A 21,591-nucleotide genomic window follows, 5' to 3' on the forward strand; every position below is an offset into this window, starting at 1 on the left:
TGTTTTATCTTGTGACCTAATGAGAATGAGAGCATTGTTCCCCTGGGAAGAGGCTGCCCCAGTGATATGCTGTCTTACAAACCGTAAACATACTCCTGCGTCCTGAGTCGTCGATCATAACACACACAAACACATGCAGACCATTAATGCAAGTGGTCAGACTTTCCTAACCTACTCTAAATCTAAACCTTTATAGTAAACATCTTGGGACAACTGAACAAGACTCTTGTGCAGAATGGATGTGGATTACAAGGCTATATTTCACCGAGTGAAACCCAGGAGGATTTAATGAGAGGAGGAAAGAGATAGTTTGGTAACCAGGGAGGGAGAACAATAACAGTAAGGCTGAATCATAAAGAAGTTATTTTTCTGTTTTGTTTGGGAGCAGACCAGGCAGGGGAAGTGTTTGTAGTGGCCTGAGATGAAATACAGGTCTAGCACACAATGCAAAAAATGTTCATAATCAAGCAATAAGTCATCAATAGCAACATGTACACACAAAAACTTAAAATAAGAAGATACATATTAAGAGCTGTTTTTTGTTTAAGCCACCTCATGTCATCATTATCAGTTAAATATCCAGGCAATGTTAAGTAAAATAAAAATGTCAATGCATAAAGAACATGTATAAAGTCATCAGTAAAGCTATGAATGTCCCTAAAGGTCACAGTCTTATTTTTCATTTTACCAAGACAGAATTCATTGACTGAATTCATTCACAGCCACAGAATGATTGTAAATTCTGTCATTGATAACACAAACATTCCCAGTTGCCTCCTAACTTTACTCATCTTCTTCATAAACCCATCCAAGCTTCTCTGTGAAGCATTTTCAGAGCAGATGTGCATAATTTCCTTGGAATATTAACTTTAATGTTTAAAAGTAAACACTTGAGGAAAAAAATGCAAAAGATTACACATTGTTGTCTGGAGAGTATGTTAACAAAAGACTTTCAAGAGGGATTTTGGCCAAAATGGATGATTGGAGATTCATGTATGAAGTAAATTACTCTTTCAACCCTAATTTAGAACATTTGTCATTTTAACACGTTTTAATTAACATTTTTAAGTTAATTGAACATTTTTAAGTTGTTAGTGACTCAATTTTCCCTTTGAGAACTACAGTTTGCAATGTTCTTCCAGTAGAAGTAGCTTCCACGGGGTGCACACCATATAGCCTTAATATATTAACAACTCCTTTGACTGTTTTCACAAATTAGACACATATCCTTTTATTCAATGTGCATTTAATGCATTATAATTTTATGTGTAAATTAAATTCACCTCAGGAGTTAAAACATTTCACTGGGTTTGATGCAGTTGTTTAGTTTGAAGAGAAGATGCTTCTGAAATAGGATAACTTCAAAATTACACATTAAAATAAGAGAGAAGTTCAATCATCATTTCATCACAGGCATAACATGCATGTCATGAGTACACATACACAGGAAGAACAGGCAAACTCCACAAAGAAAGGTTGTGTGGAACCGGCCCCCAGCTGAGGCTTGAAGCAGCTACCTTCTTGATGTGAGGCCACAGTGCTACCACAAATACACCACCATGCAACCATGAAGAAAATTTGTTTTTTTTATAGATTTGAAACTGATTCAAGTCCTTCAACAACCAATATTTCAGGATGTATAATCAATCCACTTTCCAAACCGCTTAGTCCAAGTACAGGTCACAGGGAAGCTGGAGCCTATCCCTGTGGGCGAGAGGCAGGATACACCCTGGACAAGCCACCAGTTCATCGCAGGACCACACAGAGAGACAAACAACTGTTTACACTCATATACTTACTCCCAGGGACAATTTCAAAATAACCAATTACCCTAACGTGCATGGCTTTGGACGATGAGAGGAAGCCGGAGTACCTAGAGAGAACCCATGCACACATGGGAAGACCGGCCGAGGATCGAACCAGCAACCCTCTTGCTGTGAGGCCCCAATCCTCACAGCAAGCCTGGGGGTTGTGGCTGACTATACATCAGGCCTACAGCCTGATTTATAATTGGGATTGAAAATATATTTTATATTTTGAGAAAACTCCTTAAAGACAATAACATGTATTCGTCTTAATTATTGATTTATATGTTTATTGATTGATTTATGATGCCGTCTTAATTATTATTAATCTAGCAATTTGTCCCTGCAGTTTTTATAATTCAGAATTTAGCATTTGAGATGAACTTTTAAAGTAGGCTATCACTATTTGATTTGTGTTGTATATATATAGATGCTGGTGTTTTTCTATTCGGAAAATAAACATCATGCTGATAAGATCTCTGGGCATTTGGAAAACATCTTATGTATCATTATTATGAAAAAATATATATCCGGAAATACTCGGAAATAAACTGGTTTTATTTTGAAAGGACAAGCCGGAAAATTACAGATTTTCTTGGCAATGCGAAGGAGGAGGTTTGCCAGCGTATTTTTCCAAATTGACTGACTAATATATGTTGGACTAATTTCTCTGAGGTAGTTAAATACTTGAAGCAAACATGTTATTTACGCACTATTTGTCGTTTGCACGCTCAGTCACTTGGAAATGTTGGAACTTGTCCTTAGTTCAACATAAGACAGCTAAGCTACTAGCGACCGATGCTAACAACTTTTCATTCATTGCTACCTGTGTCCTCCTCTTTGTTGCCAGCTAACGGCTAGCTTTCCCTACTACGGTAGCTAGCAGGGCATTAGAGAGATTTTACTATTATTTTCGTACATTTCCAGCGGCAACAAGTCGATGCACGCAGTTTCGCTGAACTAGTATGGGTTTTGTTTATGCTTGGCTGCCTGGTTGTAATGCAGACGAAATTAGAAAGGATCATTTCCCCAAACGAGGTTCAGTTGGGTTAATAATTATGCAATTCAAAACTGAATTAGTTGTAATAGTATAACATTTTGCCTTGTCTGGTAATATAATGCGTATGCCCAGATATAAATGCTGAATTGATGACCTTGACTATTGCCTCTAATTCACATTTGCTTTGTAGAAGGGATATAGGTTAATATAGTCACAAATATAAATAAAATGAAAAAATAATCTTGGAAAAAGACTTGAAATATACTTTTTTTTTTTGCTTAAAATGTCTTAAATAGCATATCTAATGTCTTGCAGATGCCTGTGTCATCGTAGGGGGCCGAGATGCCAGGTCTTCTGTTATGTTAACTTTGTTCAGGTTCTGGTACAAATCACTGAACATTGATCTAACCTACACCATATCTTCACCAACAATAAGGATTGTTAATCTAGCTCATAAACCTAAAGACAGGAACATTCAGAATTCAATCAAATACTGTGGGATTCAGGATGTATTTGTCTGACCTAAGGCTTTTCTTTTCACCCTATAGTCTTGACTTTCTGACAATGAAGTGATGGAGATTGTGGTTTTGGAGATGAATGTGTGAGAAGAATACACCAGTGGTCTTCTTCCCGCACCACACACTTCCTCATGGATTCCAGCAATGATGAGGCCCTTGACATAATTGTCACCAATGTAGTGGCAACGTTCAGGACTAGATGTCACCTTAACCTCCGCACCATTGCCTTGGAAGGAACCAATGTCATATATAAGCCTGAAGTAGGGGTAAGGAAGAAATCTAAGTCTTAAAAAAAATGATAGAGAGGATGTTTTGTTGGAAGCTTAGAAGATATATAATATCCCTATAAGATTTTGAAGCATTTCAAATTTGTCACATTTTTTTATCAGAAAGTCCTGATGAAACTTCGGAAACCAATGATAACCGCCTCAATCTGGTCCTCAGGGAAAATCATCTGCACTGGAGCAACAAGGTAAGACAAATCGGCACACATTAATGATAGCATCTGACTCGGCTATTAAAAAAGTGACTAAAAAACCCCACAAATTATTTTACAAAACAACTTTGAGTTTGTTATTTGGAAAGGGCCATGCTTCTTTCTAGAATCAAATCAGTATTTTTATTTCTCATAGTTATTTGCAAGAAATACTACATTAAAATGTTATTTATCTATAGAAAAACATTTGTCTCACCTGTCAGATATCTGAAAGTGTGATGTCTGGCAAGATGTCCAAGCATCATGGCCTATTTACTTTCTTCCTGTTCATCGATACCTCATAAATATTATGTTACTTCCAAAAGAAGATGTAAACCATAAGACCAAGCGACTGATTGCGTTTTAGAGCTACTGTTATGCAAGGACTAATATAATTTGCAATGGCTTTTTACCCATCCTTTGCCTTGCAAAATAAAATTTTCACAACAAATCATACTGTTGGCTGCAGGATGATTATTTATGTGATACAAGATATTAAAAGAAAGCTCAGAGCACCCTCATGCGTTTATGCTTCCCGTCTGCAGTTAGTGTTGTGAATTTTTTAGGTTGATTGGGAGTAATTTAAATTCTTTGTGACTACTGCTTGTTTTGTTTCTCTTTTGCAAGCCAAACATTAAAGTATAAAGTTGTAATGTTGCCACTTGTTCCTCCTCTTCACTCTTATTAAGCGAGGATGAGGCAAAGCTGGGTGCACGGAGGTTAGCACGCTGTCTGCAGAAATTGGGCTTCAAGGTGAGAATCACACACCATTGCTTGTTTTTAATAGCTGTATTATTGATATAACTTTTTTTTATCTTCTAGAAGTAAAATGAACATAATCAGCAATATGTAGAAAGTTAAATGTCACGATGAGATGAGGGAGTTCAATCTGCTTCTTGCCGATTATGTGTCAGGCTTAACAGTCATTGTCTTTTTCAGCACAAAATTCTGCTTAGAATAGGAAGAGAGTACCCACAAACCTTCCAACATTTACAATTGTAAATAATGTAGAAGCATTACCTTAGTTTATAATCACCTTAAATAAGTTTGTAGTGAGTGTTTTACAGTTATTCCTTTATAAAGGTATTCCTTTATTTTCACAATTCTAACCTGGATAATGAGCACAATGAAGCATCAACACTTCTGTCATGAAAAAAAATCTTAATTTGACTTAAAATATGAGCTTATGTATTCTGACTTATTTACAAAAGACAAATTACAGGCATCGCTATAAAATGGTAATGAGCTCAAGCTTCACATACAGTAGTGTTGTAACATAAACCACAGCTAAAATATGAACTTAAACTAATAATGCTGGGGGAGTTTTGGCCTTTTTATTTCACAACCATGACAAAGGCCTTTTAAAGCAATTGTGTTTATTTTCCAATCTGCAAGGAGAAATGTGAATGTCTTGCACATAAGAGAGGGACATGCAATTTAGTGCTCTGCAAACAGAAGTTAGATGTACATCGCGATGTACTGAAGGTCCACCAGCAACATATTACTCACCTCTTGGGTGTACTCTGTCAAGTCTGAAAACACATAGCAAGTACTTTTTAAAAAAAAATCCAGTTTTGGTTCAGTTTAGCATAAAAAGCACAGTTTTCAGCCTCAATACATGTTCATAAACTTGTCCATGAATCAGAATTAAAAGCATTCTTCTGCTTGCTGAGTTTGTCAGAGTATCCAGTGCTATTACTGTATTGTACAAATTGTAAAAAGACAATAAAGACTGTGAAAGTGGATGGTATGACTACAAATTAGGCTTACATATGGTATACATTACATATTATTACTTGCCAATATACTCCAGTGAATGCATTGATATATGAATGTGTGTGTGTGTGTGTGTGTGTGTGTGTGTGTGTTCAGGTGAGGTTTTCAGCTTTCAAAGTTGTAAACGTGCTTGCAGTGTGCTCCATGCCGTTCGCAGTCCACCTTGTAGACTTCACAAAGAACAACCGGCCCATTGCAAGGTAATGCAGTAATTTAGATCACAACCAATACTGTCACTCTACCATCACCAAGTAATTTTTTTCTATAAGAATCCTGGACAATATTTAGATGTCGCCCATTATAATTTCTCTGTTCTATTGCACTTTTATCAAATTGGATTTTGTCCAGTCTGTTCTATTTTCCCTTTGATATGTTTATACTCTCACCTGGAACTTTATTAGGTCCACCTTACTAGTACAGGGTTGGACCCCCTTTTGACTTCAGAATTGTTTTAATTTTTCATGTCATAGATTCAACAAAGTGTTGGAAATATTCCTTGTAGATTTTGTTCCATGTGGCAGCTACACATCCATGATGATAATCTTCAGGTCCACCACTGTCCAAAGATGCTCTATTGAACTGATATCTGGTGATTCTGAATACTAATGAATAGGGCTGTGACGATATGCTTTTATCCTGATTCGATTCAGATTTTTTGGGTGCCGATTCGATTTAAATTGCGATTCTCATAATTCTTTGATATAGCTTATTTTTGTAGATTAAGAACAAAAACATATGAAAAAAATTTTTTTGCTTGTCATTTTTCTTGATTTTAATGAGGAAACAACAACACAGTAGCCAGATCATCATTCTGTTGCTATAATGCCCAAGAAGACAAGTAAAAAGATCAATAAAAACAACAAACATTTTGTAATGGGTTGTTTTTATTTATTTGAAAGAAAAAAAAAAATTCAATTCAATTTTCCCACCCCTACTATAGAAATACAGTGACCTCATTGAGATGATTTCAACGACTGTATGTGGTATGGTGCGTTATCTTGCTGGATATAGCTGTCAAACCTTTAGATCATCCCGGCTCAGTCTGCTCATTCTCCTCCAGTCTCTGACATAGGGGAGGGGTTTTTGTCCAGGTCACTGCTGTTAATCTGATATTTTCTTATTCAAACCATTTTCTGTAAATCCTAGAGATGGTTGTCTGAAAATCCCAGTAGATCAGCATGTTGTGAAACACTCAGACCAGTCTGTTTGGTGACCACATTGTAAGAACAACTGAAATGTTTAAATTTGTTTTATTCCCCCTATGTCTCTAGTTTGATAATCATTTTCAACTTCAAGTTGTCTTGACATCATCTCCATATATAAATGCATCAAGTCACTGCTCTGTGATTGATTGGCTGATTAGCTATTTGTGTTAACAAGCAATTGATCAGGTGTACCTAGTGGTGGATGAGTTACATTACCATCAAGTATTGAAAAACGTCTTCTGTCATTTATTAAGCCAGCATCTCCTCTGACCCTGTCCTGGTTTGTGTTTTTTTAATGTTAGCAGGTGTAGGTTGCCCTCTAGTGGTGGAATGCATTATGAGCTGTTAGCAGCTTTTCAAGGTTCAGCATGAACATACTGCATAATAAGCTGTATACATGTTTTTTTTTATTTATTTATTTTTTTTACTGCATGTTTTCTGAAAGCTTTTTGTGTTCAACCTGTCTTTGATTGTATTTCAGTTACGAACCTGAGCTCCATCCTGCTGCTACATATAGGATCAAAAATCTGAAGGCTACCATACAAGTGTTTTCTACTGGCAGCCTCACAGTTACAGGTATGTCATTCTCACATGACCGCACACACACACACTTTCTCTCCTTGTTCTACACAGCTAGAGGGCACACAAAGCTTATGATATTGAGGTCATGTTGCTGTAATGCACTTTTGTAGTCTGTAACTAGACGAGCAGTTTGTAAACAACCCAATTCCTCAAAGAATTTTGCTAGTGTGGAATGAGTATGAGTGGATGAAGTTTAACATACGAGTAAGTTTCATCCACACCATCATTCTGATCTTTTTTGCAACTGTGACACTAAGTGGTTTTAAAGGTGCTCTGTCATAAAACTGTTATTTGAATGAATTTTTATGCAGTTTCATCTTCCCCTATGTGTTGATTTAGGACCAAATGTGCAGAATGTGGCAACAGCAGTGGAGCAGGTCTACCCTCTCCTGTTTGAGTGTCAGAAACCCCGCTGCAAATGAAGGCTCACTTTATAAACAGATACAGGAAATCAGTTGAGAAGAACGCAACGCTGATAAGTAATCAATTCTTGGATTGATTTGTTTGGTTTTATAATGTAGTAACCACCACAAAAGTCTCAACTTAGACAGACTGGACTTGGATCTCAGAGTTTTAATGGCCTCAGTTCCGGTTTCGGAAAGTTAATTGTTCTTGCTCCCAATTTGCTTTTTGTTGGGTTTTTTTAATTTCTTTTTTGCATGGACACGGATGTTTTTATCAAACTATTTTAATGCCTAAAAGTGGTGACCATTGCTTTTACTTTGTCTATTTTGAAGCCGCATATCTCCTCTCTGAAGAATCTCCGTCCACAACTTCATTGCAGAGCTGAACACAGACACATTTGTAGGCACATTTGCAGTCCACATTGTTGTTCAGTTAAACAAACTCACAGACTCGGACACAAACCCATGTCCTTCAGACACAACAGTTCCTTCCTTCACAGTATGAATTCATTCCTGAATTGTCTATTTGGTTTGCAGCTTCTACCTTTTCACAACTGATGTAGATTCAGAACGCTCCTTCCTAATGTTTTACACACACACACACACACACACAGTAAGCCTGAATATATTCTGCAAAGCTTAATAAATGTGGAAACATGATTAACGTCCAGTTTTTAAATGTTGTGAAATATTTCCTAAACTTAAATATTTTTTTGAGTTTTAAAAACTACACATACTGGTGAGCTAACATTCAAAATGAGCTTTTTATTGTCTGAAAAGTAGAAAGTATTCAAAACACTGTTGTGCATTGCCTGTGTGTGCAGGAGATAAGCAGCAGAAACAATGTGAAACAGCACATTTTACAATTGCATAATCAGGCACGCTGGAGTTGTACAAAGTTGTATGGCAGCAGCTACACTTTTTTAAAGTGTTGGAATACATCACAGCATCATAAAATAAAATGGCAGTGGAGCATAATGTGCAGAATAAGACTCCTAAGAATACCATTGTCTTACACAAAAAGTGTTTTAACGGTTGCATAACTTCTGGCTACTTCAAGCTTGTTGCGTCACATCGGTAGCAGAAACTGTATGTTTGTATATAATGTGTGCATATGATACGAAAGATGTTGACAAACTTTAATATGTTGTCTGTGTGGAATGGAGTACTTTTTGAATCGGTGTCCACTAAAGATTTGTGACACTTGAATTTTTGTATTTTGTATAGAAATAAAAAAAGATAAAATCCACTAAAAAAAAAAAAAAGTCCTGTTGCGTCTGTTTTGCAGATGTATTTGTAGTGTATGTGTTTCCTGGTGAGGTGGAGTGCAGCAATTTCCAGTTTAACAGAATGTCACTTAAAACACATTTCTACATCAGGTAACACGATCTGTAAAGGTATCAAAGTACCAATCACAAAAATGTGCAAATTTAACTGAATAATTAAAAAAATAATTTTACTTGCAAAATATTCCACTCAGTTACTTGGGTATAATAACTCCACTTTTCACACCTCTTAATGTTATAGTCCTAGATGTTAAATCATGAATTATTACTAGGAGATCGTATAGTCTGTTTTTTTGTTGTTCATAAATGTGAAATGAAAAAAAAATCTTGAATTAAAATGTTTGTTCCCATAAAGTTTAAGGAATAAGGAGTTAGACTTGTATAACCAATACTAGTTTGATCATCAACAAATCCACATTATGTCTTCTGACCCTACATAAAAGAGGGAGCCAAGGCACTAAACACTCCCATTTTAGGCAAGTATGTGATTTCATAGTACATGTTACTCAGTTTTAACCATAATTCAAGAGCCTTCATGAGTTTCACACTCTGGTAGGCCCTTTCTGCTTTGGGACTGCCTGAATAGAAAGGATAAAATATATGCAAGTATTACATAATCATCTGTTGCCTCTCAGGTTAGATGTTGCGTTGTAGTCTTAAGAGTCATGCGTTTGCTGGACTATCTGTGGATGTGCTCCTGTTGAGAAGACTGTCTCGAGGCTGTGTGTGCCTTAAGAGCTTCACCTTAAAATTCTTCCTGGTAAAAGCAACAGAAGAAGAAACAAAAAGGGACAAATCAGTTTTCCACATCAGTTCCCAAGATAAAGTGACACGAGTGAGTGGCTACTTACTTCTTAGCCAGCTCTTTTGATATCTCCTCCAGTGAGCGGCCTTTGGTCTCCGGGACACAGAGGATGACGAACACCAGTAGAACAAAGCTCATGGCGGAGTACAGGAACATTACATTGGGAACGCCAATCTTTTCTAGAAAAACAGAAACAATACATGTTCTTCACTTGCTCAGAACAATAGCCAAATAGTAGATATTGTATAATGTACTTATTCTGGCACAGCTGTGATGACGTTTAGATTTGCAAGAATGACTTATTTGGTTTGCACAGTTTCAAACAAACCTGTGACGGTGAGAAATGTCATGGAGATGAGCAGGTTAGTGGCCCAGTTTACAGCCGATACCACAGACACGGCCCGTCCTCGGACTCCCATTGGAAATATTTCACTAAGAACCACATAAACCACTGAGGAAGGCAAAAAAAAAAAAAAAAAAAAAAAAAAAAAGGCACAGGCAGGGTCAAAAGGGGAAACCTTAGTCAGGTTTTGCATTGCTTCATCAAAGAGCCAGAGCGTTCATATTATCTATTTACCTAAACCTAATTATTGTACAAAAGGAACTCTTGTACTTCGTACCTAATTATGCAACATGTTACATGCAGCACCCATTAGAACCCAATACACACATTCCCTTATCTCTGAGGATAATATCATCAAATGGGAAGAACTTATTCATTGCTGGTTAGAAAAAGGAAGAAGAAAAAAAGTCAATGTACTTCCTGCTTTTCCTTTATGAATAATAACTTGTATTATAGAATTTATATAAATTGCATGAACAAGTTTTATTTGTGCCTTTGCATATTTGTGCAAAAGTAATGGAAAACAAAAGATAAGTAGAATAAATAAGCACTTACTCGGCCCGAGGCTGATTGAGAAGGCTGCCACATACACTAAAAGGCTGATCAGTGATGCCCACTTCAGTGAGGAAGACACTTCAACATGAGTGCCTTCTCCCGATCTCCCAATTTCATCACTCTCTGAGTCAATTGTCAGTGCGTCCTCGGCATTCCACTGACTTGGGAATTCAGTGGGAAAAATGCCACTGCTGTCCAAATCTGCATGTGCCTTGTTTAAATCCCACAGTGCATCCGTGTGGTTTATAGCAGTGTGACTTTTACACAGGCTTGTGAGCTGAGTGTGACTCTGCAGCATCAGTGTACCGAGTGCAACCAGTGACAGTCCCATCGCGACAGCTCCCACACACAAGAAGCTCTTGGGTCCCACGCGGTCGACCAGCAACACGGCAGGGATGGTACCGACTACTTTGACCACTCCAAACCCCGTGGAGGCCAACGTTGCCGCGGCATCACTGTTGAAGCCCACGCTGCGGAGGAGTGGTGAAGCGTAGGAGAGTAAGTTGGGCTGTCCAGTAGCCTGCTGGAGGAAGACTAAGGTCACACCTGTTAGCAGCCGTAAACGTAGGTTAGCTTTAGCACTGAAAAGCTCCAAGAAACTGTGCTCCGATTCTTGTTTAAGTCCAGCTTGGATGTCTCTGAGCTCCACCGCCACATGCTCCTTGTTATCGCCTCTCATTCTGGTCAGCACCGACCTCGCCTGCTCCACTTTGCCCTGAGCGACGAGGAAGCGTGGACTAGGTGGGAGGAAGACAAGTGCCCCTATCTGGAGCAGCGCTGGAGGAATTACAAGTCCAAATGTATATGCCCAGCCATTTGGCAAAGTGGCAAAGGCGTAACTGCAGCCAAATCCCAGCATTACACCCACAACCAACATCAGCTCGTAGAGTGTGACCAACAGCCCTCTCCTCTCCCTGGGGGAGATTTCTGCAATGTACAAACACGCTGCTGTTCCTGACAGAGCCGTTCCCATGCCGACTATTACACGACCCAGTGTGAGAGCGATGAGCGATGTCATGGCAACAAGTGCAATCGTTCCTCCTACAACCATACCAGCGCTCAGGAATAAAGAGCAGCGGCGGCCATAGCGATCCAGTACGGGGCCTCCAGCCATGCAAACAAGGAGAGCACCAACCAGGTGGGAGCTAACCAGCAGTTCCTGTTCCCTGCAGGAGAGGGAGAGAACGCCCCGCAGCTGCAGCAGGACCCCGGAGGTCAGGCCCATTTCATAGCCCAACATCAGGCCACTCAGCGAGGCCGATACAGCTGCAAGCACCACCAGCCAGCTGCAGCCTGGAGAAAAGGGCAGAAATACAAATTGATATATGGAGACATCACTAGTCTGTGAAAAGCCCTGAGTGTTGATTTACTGTCTAGAAATAACAGAAAAACAACTTTGGCTCTTATATGAAAGCTCTTTTTTTTTTGTATGCCGACCCCAGCACCTGTTCCTCCCATGAAGCCACTGAAACAGCACTGACTGGGTGAAACTAGAGGCCAGGCGTTTACACTACAAATGATGAAGCGACCTCATAAGCAAACACGTGTGCTTTAATACATGATTGTGACGTGAAAACCAGTGCAATAGGGATCCGACACTTTCAGATTTATGACTAATATTTACTGTACTAAAAAGGTTTTCTTATGTGGCTAAAAACTAAGATAAAATTGTTGTTTACTAATGCTTATAATGCACTTAAGACACCACTAGCTCAAATATAAAATACTACTTCAGATGTAAATTATTTAATTCCTGCTGCAAGAGGTTTGTCTGAAGACTTACCATTCATTCATTTAATAAGGGACCACACTAAAAAGTCTTTCCATAAGATCTTAATTATAATGTCACTAAATCCAAGAACAACATACAGCTACAAACGCACAGCTGCAAACGGCAGGGTTTTATTTTCTTTGCCTGGAAACTGCACCTCCTACCCTTCCATAGTATTCTGTATGTAACATTTCTCCACTATGGGAGCAGCAAAGTTATGAAATACCCAAATTAATTTAAAAAACAACAAACCATAGTCCTCTCCCTGAGCCGTCACCTTATCGTGGTGGAGGGGTTTGTGCGTCCTGAAGATCCTAGCAGCTATGTTGCCGGGGGCTTTATGCCCCTGGTAGGGTCACCCATGGCAAACAGGTGTCTAGGGGAGGGACCAGACCAAGCACGGCTCATAGACCCCTATGATGACGACTAACCTGGGCATGAATGTTCCCTTGCCCGGACGCGGGTTACCGGGACCCCCCTCTGGAGCCAGGCCTGGAGGCGGGGTACGAGAGCGAGCGTCTGGTGGCCGGGCCTTCGCCCATGGGGCCCGGTCGGGCTCAGCCCGAAAGGGTTACATGGGCCCCACCTCCCGTGGGCTCACCATCTGCGGGAGGAGCCGTAGGGGTCGGGTGCAATGTGAGCTGGGCGGCAGCAAGAGGCAGGGACCCTGGCGGTCTGATCCCCGGCTGCAGAAGCTGGCTCTAGGGACGTGGAACGTCACCTCTCTGGTGGGGAAGGAGCCTGAGCTTGTGCGCGAGGTTGAGCGGTTCCGACTAGATATAGTTGGACTCACCTCGACGCATGGCTTGGGCTCTGGAACCAGTACCCTCGAGAGGGGCTGGACCTTCTTCCACTCTGGAGTTGCTCATGGTGAGAGGCGCCGAGCAGGTGTGGGCATTCTCATCAGCCCCCAGCTTGGTGCCTGCACGTTGGGGTTTACCCCGGTGGATGAAAGGGTAGTTTCCCTCCGCCTCCGGGTGGGGGGACGGGTCCTGACTGTTGTCTGTGCTTATGCACCGAACGGCAGTTCAGAGTACCCACCCTTTCTGGAGTCCTTGGAGGGAGTGCTGGAGGGTGCTCCTTCTGGGAACTCCATTGTTCTGCTGGGGGACTTCAATGCTCACGTGGGCAATGACAGTGAGACCTGGAGGGGAGTGATTGGGAGGCATGGTCCCCCCCATCTGAACCCAAATGGTGTTTTGTTATTGGACTTCTGTGCTCGTCATGGATTGTCTATAACGAACACCATGTTCCAGCATAAGAGTGTCCATATGTACTCCTGGCATCAGGATTCCCTGGGCCGCATTTCAATGATCGACTTTGTAGTCGTATCGTCGGACCTGCGGCCACATGCCTTGGACACTCGGGTGAAGAGGGGGGCGGAGCTGTCAACTGATCACCACCTGGTGGTGAGTTGGCTCAGATGGTGGGGGAGGAAGTCGGTCAGAGCTGGCAGGCCCAAACGTGTTGTGAGGGTCTGCTGGGAACGTCTGGCTGAGTCCCCTGTCAGAGCAAGCTTCAACTCCCACCTTCAGCAGAGCTTCGAACATGTCCCGAGTGAGGCGGGGGACATTGAGTCCGAATGGGCTGTGTTCCGTGCCTCTATTGCTGAGGCGGCCGGCCGGAGCTGTGGCTGTAAGGTAGTTGGTGCCTGTCGTGGCGGTAATCCCAGGACTCGTTGGTGGACACCAGCAGTGAGGGATGCCGTCAAGCTGAAGAAGGAGTCCTATCGGGCCTTCTTGGCCTGTGGGACTCTGGAGGCAGCTGATGGGTACCGGCGGGCTAAGCGGCATGCGGCTTCGGCTGTTGCCGAGGCAAAAATTCGGGCATGGGAGGAGTTCGGCGAGGCCATGGAGAAAGACTTCCGGACGGCTTCGAGGAGATTCTGGTCCACCATCCGGCGGCTCAGGAGGGGAAGCAGTGCTCCATCAATACTGTGTACAGTGGAGGTGGGGAGCTGCTGACCTCAACTCGGGACATTGTGGGTCGGTGGAGGGAATACTTCGAAGACCTCCTCAATCCTACCAACACGTCTTCCCATGAGGGAGCAGAGCTGGTGGACTCAGGGGTGGACTCTCCTATCTCTGGGGCTGAAGTCGCTGAGGTGGTCAAAAAGCTCCTTGGCGGCAAGGCCCCAGGGGTGGATGAGATCCGCCCGGAGTTCCTTAAGGCTCTGGATGCTGTGGGGCTGTCCTGGCTGACACGCCTCTGCAGCATCGCGTGGACATCGGGGGCAGTACCGCTGGATTGGCAGACTGGGGTGGTGGTCCCCCTTTTTAAGAAGGGGGACCGGAGGGTGTGTTCCAATTACAGGGGAATCACACTCCTCAGCCTCCCTGGTAAGGTCTATTCAGGGGTCCTGGAGAGGAGGGTCCGCCGGATAGTCGAATCCCGGATTGAGGAGGAGCAGTGTGGTTTTCGTCCTGGTCGCAGAACAGTGGACCAGCTCTATACCCTCTCTGGGGTCCTGGGGGGGGCATGGGAGTTTGCCCAACCAGTCTACATGTGCTTTGTGGACCTGGAGAAGGCATTCGACCGTGTCCCCCGGGGGCTCCTGTGGGGGGTACTCCGGGAGTATGGGGTACCGGACCCCCTTGTACGAGCTGTCCGGTCCCTGTACGACAGGTGTCAGAGTGGTGAAGCTCTCGATTTACCAGTCGATCTACGTTCCTACCCTCACCTATGGTCATGAGCCGTGGGTCGTGACCGAAAGAACGAGATCTCGTATACAGGCGGCTGAAATGAGTTTCCTCCGCAGGGTGGCCGGGCTCTCCCTTAGAGATAGGGTGAGGAGCTCGGTCATCCGGGAGGGGCTCAGAGTAGAGCCGCTGCTCCTTCGCATCAAGAGGAACCAGTTGAGGTGGCTCGGGCATCTGGTCAGGATGCCTCCTGGACGCCTCCCTGGTGAGGTGTTCCAGGCACGTCCCTCTGGGAGGAGACCCCGGGGAAGATCCAGGACACGCTGGAGGGATTACATCTCTCGGCTGGCCTGGGAACGCCTCGGGATCCCCCCCGCAGAGTTGGCAAATGTGGCTGGGGAGAGGGAAGTCTGGGCTTCCCTGCTTAGGCTGCTGCCCCCGCGACCCGACCCCGGATAAGCGGCAGAAGATGGATGGATGGATGGAACAAACCTTAGTAAAAAGGCCAAGTATGGGAAAAATATCTTGGTTTTATGCTGAACCTGATTGATCCCTTTAGATCTGCATTTCAAGCAATCAACAAAGTCCTTCTAGTGTGCAAACGGCTTTAAAATACTAAAAACATCAATGAAATCTTGTATTAAATGTCACACTTACTGAAAATCTCAAGTTTCTTTATTAAGAAACTTCTTGATTGTGTTCTTCAAATAACAATTGTTTGTAACATGCCTTTTGTAAAACTTGATTTTACACCCAATAACTACAGGTGTAATAAAGTTATATTTCAGTCCCATTTGTTTATTGCATTTTTTAATGAAAAGAGTACCAGTGGTGTTTAATAAACCACTTTACTTTCAGCTATAGACATTTTCAGCTGATCTGTGCATTAAAATATTGTTTCCAAAATGAGGTGGGTTTTTCAGCAAAATTCAAGTAAAACCGAATAAAAGGATTTTTTTAATTGTTTATACCATTTATTTTAATTGCAATAGAACAAAGGCAACATGTTAAACACTAAACCTGAGCAATATTGTTGTGTAATATACAATATAATCCTAACTCTGCTGCCAGCAGCACAAAATTAAAAAAAAAAAAAAAAAAAAAAGAAATCGGGGCGTGTTGGTTCATGTGAACCGCTGTGTTACATCACACTTTAAGTGTTTAGCAAAACGGGAGATTGATGTCTGTATACGTGAAAATGAAACATTGTCATATTCTGAACTGCTGCTGGATTTAAGATATTTTATTGTTTAAGGGTGCCCTTTATAATATATTTTATTTCTCTGCAGACCAGTTCTCTAAACTACAACCAGTCGGTTATCTGCACTCTTACTCCAGAGCCATGACGTTGCCCGTGTTGACATTGTCTTGCAAAAAAACACCCAGTCTCCCCTGAAGGGCATGTCTGTGTGCCACCATATGTAGGTGGGAAATTATGCTTTAAAGTTTGCTCAACATGTTATAAACAATGAATAAATAATATTAATGCATTTCACACCACAGTAGACACATGATGGTAAACAGTTTCGAAGTGTTCACAATCTGAATAGTCCCTTCCTAAGTGTCAGTGATGCATCATCCATGCATCTTTATCAGAGATATTCAGATCAGTCCTTAATTGAGCACAATCCCAGAGGAATAATTTCAAGTTGAACTACGTGCTTAGAGCGTTTTTTTACATAAAGTTTCAAAAAGTTCAAAACAGTGCACATTATGTAAATCATTGATGTATTTCAGTCTGAAAATGCACCAGTTTGCTAAACACAGCAAGATATTAACAACACCTACAGTGATTATATGGATAGTTAAGTTGATCAATATAGGGGCAATTAGTTAATGTTTGTGGTGCTGTGTGAAGAGTGTCTTTCATGATGTTGGTACTTTGCCATGAATTTCAAAGTATCAAAAGCATTAACAACTTCTGGCTTCACTATCATCATAAAGAGGGGAAAGAACAGAAAAAAAAAAAAAAAATCAGCATTTTGGGAAAGTGTTAGTACAGCTAATTACATTTCTGTTTCTTGTGAATGATCACCAATTCCCTGTTCTAAGCATTTATGCACCAGTTTCAGCAATGATGTGCAGAATTACCTGAACAATTTTGCTGAATAGGACTTATTATTTTAGTCCAAGTTTAACGGTTGCAGGGGTGTTACTTAAAGGTGGAGTATGTAAGATTTTCAATATTTAAAAAAATAAATAAATAAAATAACTACAATCATAATGAGATAGTTTTTTGAACATGTAGGTTCCAGTCTGTCCATATTTGATGTGTTATTAAATTACAAGTTTAATTAATGACAAAGACCCTTCTTAAATGTTTGCCTACCAGTAAAAGAAAAAGTGCTTTTTGTCATTTGTCATCAATTAAACTTGTAATTTAATAACACATCAAATATGGACAGACTGGAACCTACATGTTCAAAAAGCTATCTAATTATGATTGTAGTTATTTTATTAGTTAATTTTTTTTTTTTTTTAAATATTGAAAATCTTACATACTCCACCTTTAAAGCTACTTCACCACCCTGATCAACAAGTTCCAGCACAGTTATCCAACAACAATTTTCAGCCAACACGGGTTAAATTGGACACAAATCTTTGTAGAGGTTCAGTGGATTAGCCCAGTAAGCAGGCAAGGTTGCTTAATTAATTTCATGTATTTAAATTATATCAGAATAAACTCATATACAGATGCCGTGTAGACATGTTAACTCTCATGTCTGACGCATGAAGTGAAGACAATGAAGGAACTTTGTTAAGTGGATTCATGTTTAGTCCTGAATGCTTACTGTTAGAATACAGCTGTAGTAGAAGACAATACTTTTAGTGGACCAAAAAGGTCGATATATGAAAAAGCAAGTCTTAAAAAACAACAGTAATTCCCAGAATTAAAGCAGAAAAACATGTTTTGTAAGGTCACCACTGCTTTGCCCTTTGACCAACATTTCTAATCAGTCCACCTTTGTGTCAAAGTGCCTGTTTGTGCAAATTCTAAGAAATTCATTCCAAGATTTTTTGGGAGATCACAATCAGGTCGCCATAAAACATAAAGTATCTTGTAAGTAGCACAAAGATTTAAAAGCATTTTATCTGATGAAAGACTTTATGGATCTCTGTGTGTACCTGGTCCTCTGACTGGGGTCAGTTTCTGAGTGTCACAGGAGTGGTATCCAGACATGTAAGAGGTCATCTTCTTGGTCTCCAGATTGGGGTCCATTGTCAACCAGAACTAGTAGTTGGCTTAGACCCAAACAGATACAAAACACATGAAAAACAAGTGACACCATTAATTCTGCAAAACAAATATCAGTTTAGCCAACAAACAAACTCAAATATATATTATTTTAAGCTCCACACATTTTCATAAAACTGCCCGTTACTTTTTCCTTTTCCGACTTCTTCAGTTGAAAAACCCCAAACAATGGAACTTATACAAGAACTATTTGAAAAACAAAAGATGTGCAAAAAATGTGCAACATTTGAGAAGCTGATGAACAAATAAACAAGATAACAAATCTAACCAGATATTTGATACCAACCATCTGCACGTGACAATTGTCAATACTTGCACTGTAAGATTTTGATCAATAATAGGAAGAAAGCAACAATTTATAGAAACATGACAGTTCATTTAACACGTGTGTGGAGTGAATTTCTCAGATGAGAATAATGGGGGAAAAAAATAGTGTGTTTATATGGACAAATGTTTCCAAAAATCTGACTGAAATCATACTGATTAACTATTCAAACTTGAACCCTAGGAAAAGATATGGAAAATGTTGGATTATATGAATATTATGAATATAAATTAATTAAATTCGTTGTTATATAACATTTTTTTAACTAGTTGAACATTAACAAGATAAATATTTAATGGTAGTAAAAAAAAGAAGATGAAAACATTTTCACAACTTTATTCCCAAATAGAAAGCATAAAGGTTGACTTTTATTGTAGGCGATAAACAAGCAAGAGTGAATGTCTTTACAGCACAGTTAACCAGTATACAGCCTCAGTATTCTTCGTGGAATTTTCCGTTCAGGAATTAGGCATTAAAAAAAAGAAAAGTTAGAAAAGGTGTTGAATAATCTCTAGTTCTTCTAACATCTCCAAGAAAAAAAGAAAAGTGACCATCACAGGCCAGTTCCTTTTTTTTTTTTTTTTTTTTTGCAGCACATTTTCTACCTCAAAAGGTAATTTCTCCCCAAATTCTCATGTGTAGAGGGATCATATTTATTTCAGTCAGACAGATAAATCAGAATAAGTGTATGTTAATGTCTGTCTGTTGATCAGATTACTGGAAGGGTTTCACCACCCCTCCCTTACATGAACTGAAATGGTTTTGATTGAGTATGATCAGATCAGTCAGATCTGATTGACATGTTTTACTCTAGATCTTTTATGTTCTGACTGGACTTTTAATATAATTAATAGTGGCCAATGTAAACACAGCAAGTGTGTGATTGACTTGAGGAATCAGAAAAATACTCTAATGGTCCTGAAAAAACAGTTCTATTACCATAAACTTTATGCATAACCTTAACCACTTTCCTTAAACAAATGGGGCCTTCTAACTTATCCATCTAACACAGAATAAAAGATCAATTTCTCAGCACTTTTAGTGCTGGGTTTCAATCAAACCTAGCGTGGCAGTGGCCCTGAAATCAATACCATCTCTCCTAAACTCAAGGATAGCTATAGCTGCTTATGTTTTGTTTGGGCATAAATAATTACAAACACATTTTTGCATGTGAAAGCTGAGGTTTTGATTGTTCCGTACCTTTTATATGACTGACGCCCTTTTCACTTGCATTTGGTTTACCATGACTTGCAACGCCGAAACTTGACATAAAACGCTGTCATTATCTAAATAACAGAACACTAGTATTCAAGAAGCCAAGCGGCATTATAACAGCGACAAAACCACTTGTGTGTGCTTTACCACACCTACCATGCAAGTTTTCGTGTTTCCCTGCATTAAAAAAGATCCAACAAGTACGGTTGTTATGGTAGCTGTTCAGATTGACGCAGTTCTTACCTGACACCCCAGTTGCGAAACTGTTGTCGGTTTAAAGCCGTGTTTATCGGGCCATTTGCCTCTTTCCCAGCACTTACCGCAGACTTCTCCCTTTCCTGCAAACTCTTCTTTCACTCGTGTTAGTGCACGCGTTCAACTTGTTATGGTAAGGAATTTGCTTAACCCCGCCCCTCTATGTGTTCACAAACCAATCAGAGACATGGGTTTGGTCCCAGAATTCCAAGCGTGACTTTTGATTGGTCCGAAAGAATCAAACCGGTAGAGTTCGTAGAAACTGCAATGAATTGAATGGATTCACTAAGAAATGAATGTCACTGAATATTCACTAATAACGTACCATGCATGTGTCGTAAAAAAGAAAATAAACTGAATTAGTATCTAAGTAATTCCTGTAGATGCTCCTTATATTCTATCCAGCTGTTATTGCAGGTGAAATGTGTATTTTTTGCTGCATCTACAATCACCTAACAATAGAACACACCTGCATCACTACTCATATTTTCCTCATACTGCGAGTTAAAACAAACAGTTCTTCCACCTGCTGCTCTATGAGATTCTCGTGTCGGATTTCTGCAAATGCTGCAGACGGAAATGTCCCACCTGCTCCTGATGCTTCACAGATGACAGAATGTAGCCTTTAACATATGTGGAACGCTATGTTTGAACTTGGCCTGCTTTTCCTAAGATGTATTTAGGTTTTCGTGCAAGATTATGCAAGATCAAAAGAGTGACCTGTCATTTGGCCCTCATATGATATGACAGGATGTGTACATGTGATCAAGGTATTGTGGCAGTTGATTTGTAGATTTGTTTATACATCTACCTTATAGGGATATACCTGTCTTCCTTTTGGGGGACATGGGATTTTAGGGTTCGGATTAGGTTAATAGTTATAGTTAACAGTTATGAGCAGAGTAAAAAGTCCTGAAAGAAACATAATTAAGTGTGATAGCTTGAAATAAATGAAAATGGAATTGTGTGTGTGGGTGTGTAGGTTTGTGACTGCATGCGTGCTCACGTATGAGTTATGCGACCTAATAACCAAGAATTCTGGCAGTGGCCGACTTGAGATAGCACTGTGCTATGTTCACATATTCACTTATTAAAATCCTCCCCTGTAGAGTCAAAGATAAATATTTGACCTTAGCCTGTTTTTATTGACAATTGTCCATTGATTTATTTGTGAGCAGTTTTAAAAATGAAAGCTCATACAGAATGTTTTGGATCACTTCGTCTCCAACAAGAAAGCAATAGTGACACAATCAGTAGGCAGACTTATTGATCGTCCAAAGGCCAGGGCACAAGTGTGGCTTATGCGGATATAAAAAAAAAAAAAAATTGGGAAGAAGTATACTTTTAGTAAAAGTGAATACTGTAAATAAATAAAA

General features: G+C 40.3%; 2 protein-coding genes across 5 annotated transcripts; one reads left to right on the plus strand and one right to left on the minus strand.

Annotated features, from left to right (window-relative positions):
- Nucleotides 1-2,408: 2,408 nt before the first annotated feature.
- tbpl1 (TBP-like 1) lies at nucleotides 2,409-9,282 on the plus strand. Of its 4 annotated transcripts, none has more exons than XM_079255904.1 (8): nucleotides 2,409-2,480; nucleotides 3,121-3,181; nucleotides 3,354-3,589; nucleotides 3,713-3,795; nucleotides 4,488-4,551; nucleotides 5,671-5,774; nucleotides 7,261-7,355; nucleotides 7,701-9,282. In XM_079255904.1, the coding sequence occupies exons 3-8, from the start codon at nucleotides 3,455-3,457 to the stop codon at nucleotides 7,781-7,783; spliced, it is 564 nt and encodes a 187-aa protein (XP_079112030.1). In that variant the 5' UTR covers nucleotides 2,409-2,480; nucleotides 3,121-3,181; nucleotides 3,354-3,454; the 3' UTR covers nucleotides 7,784-9,282. The 4 variants fall into 4 exon arrangements, with proteins under 4 accessions (XP_079112030.1, XP_079112031.1, XP_079112032.1 ...); XM_079255906.1 differs by having other exon boundaries at nucleotides 2,417-2,480; nucleotides 3,121-3,187; XM_079255907.1 differs by having other exon boundaries at nucleotides 2,420-2,480; nucleotides 3,121-3,154.
- Nucleotides 9,283-9,286: 4 nt separating this feature from the next.
- On the minus strand, nucleotides 9,287-20,301 carry slc2a12 (solute carrier family 2 member 12). The gene is made up of 6 exons (XM_079255903.1): nucleotides 20,204-20,301; nucleotides 18,291-18,407; nucleotides 10,755-12,047; nucleotides 10,185-10,307; nucleotides 9,903-10,035; nucleotides 9,287-9,808 (listed from the first exon to the last, which is right to left on the minus strand). Exons 2-6 carry the CDS (start codon nucleotides 18,382-18,384, stop codon nucleotides 9,715-9,717), a joined length of 1,737 nt encoding a protein of 578 aa, XP_079112029.1. The 5' UTR covers nucleotides 18,385-18,407; nucleotides 20,204-20,301; the 3' UTR covers nucleotides 9,287-9,714.
- Nucleotides 20,302-21,591: the final 1,290 nt, after the last annotated feature.

The sequence above is a fragment of the Telmatherina bonti genome (genome assembly GCF_933228915.1).
Source record: "Telmatherina bonti genome assembly, chromosome: 16".
In the NCBI taxonomy this organism is placed as follows: Eukaryota; Metazoa; Chordata; class Actinopteri; order Atheriniformes; family Telmatherinidae; genus Telmatherina; species Telmatherina bonti.

Excerpts from the sequence above, each read along its gene's own strand:
- tbpl1 (XM_079255904.1), top strand. The coding sequence starts at position 3,455 with ATGGATTCCAGCAATGATGAGGCCCTTGACATAATTGTCACCAATGTA. Across the intron at positions 3,590-3,712 it reads TATATAAGCCTGAAGTAGGG|AAAGTCCTGATGAAACTTCG; the intron begins GTAAGGAAGAAA and ends TTTTTTTATCAG. Across the intron at positions 4,552-5,670 it reads TGCAGAAATTGGGCTTCAAG|GTGAGGTTTTCAGCTTTCAA; the intron begins GTGAGAATCACA and ends GTGTGTGTTCAG.
- slc2a12 (XM_079255903.1), bottom strand. The coding sequence starts at position 18,384 with ATGGACCCCAATCTGGAGACCAAGAAGATGACCTCTTACATGTCTGGA. Across the intron at positions 10,308-10,754 it reads CTCAATCAGCCTCGGGCCGA|TGGTTTATGTGGTTCTTAGT; the intron begins GTAAGTGCTTAT and ends TGCCTTCCTCAG. Across the intron at positions 9,809-9,902 it reads TCAAAAGAGCTGGCTAAGAA|GAAGAATTTTAAGGTGAAGC; the intron begins GTAAGTAGCCAC and ends TGCTTTTACCAG.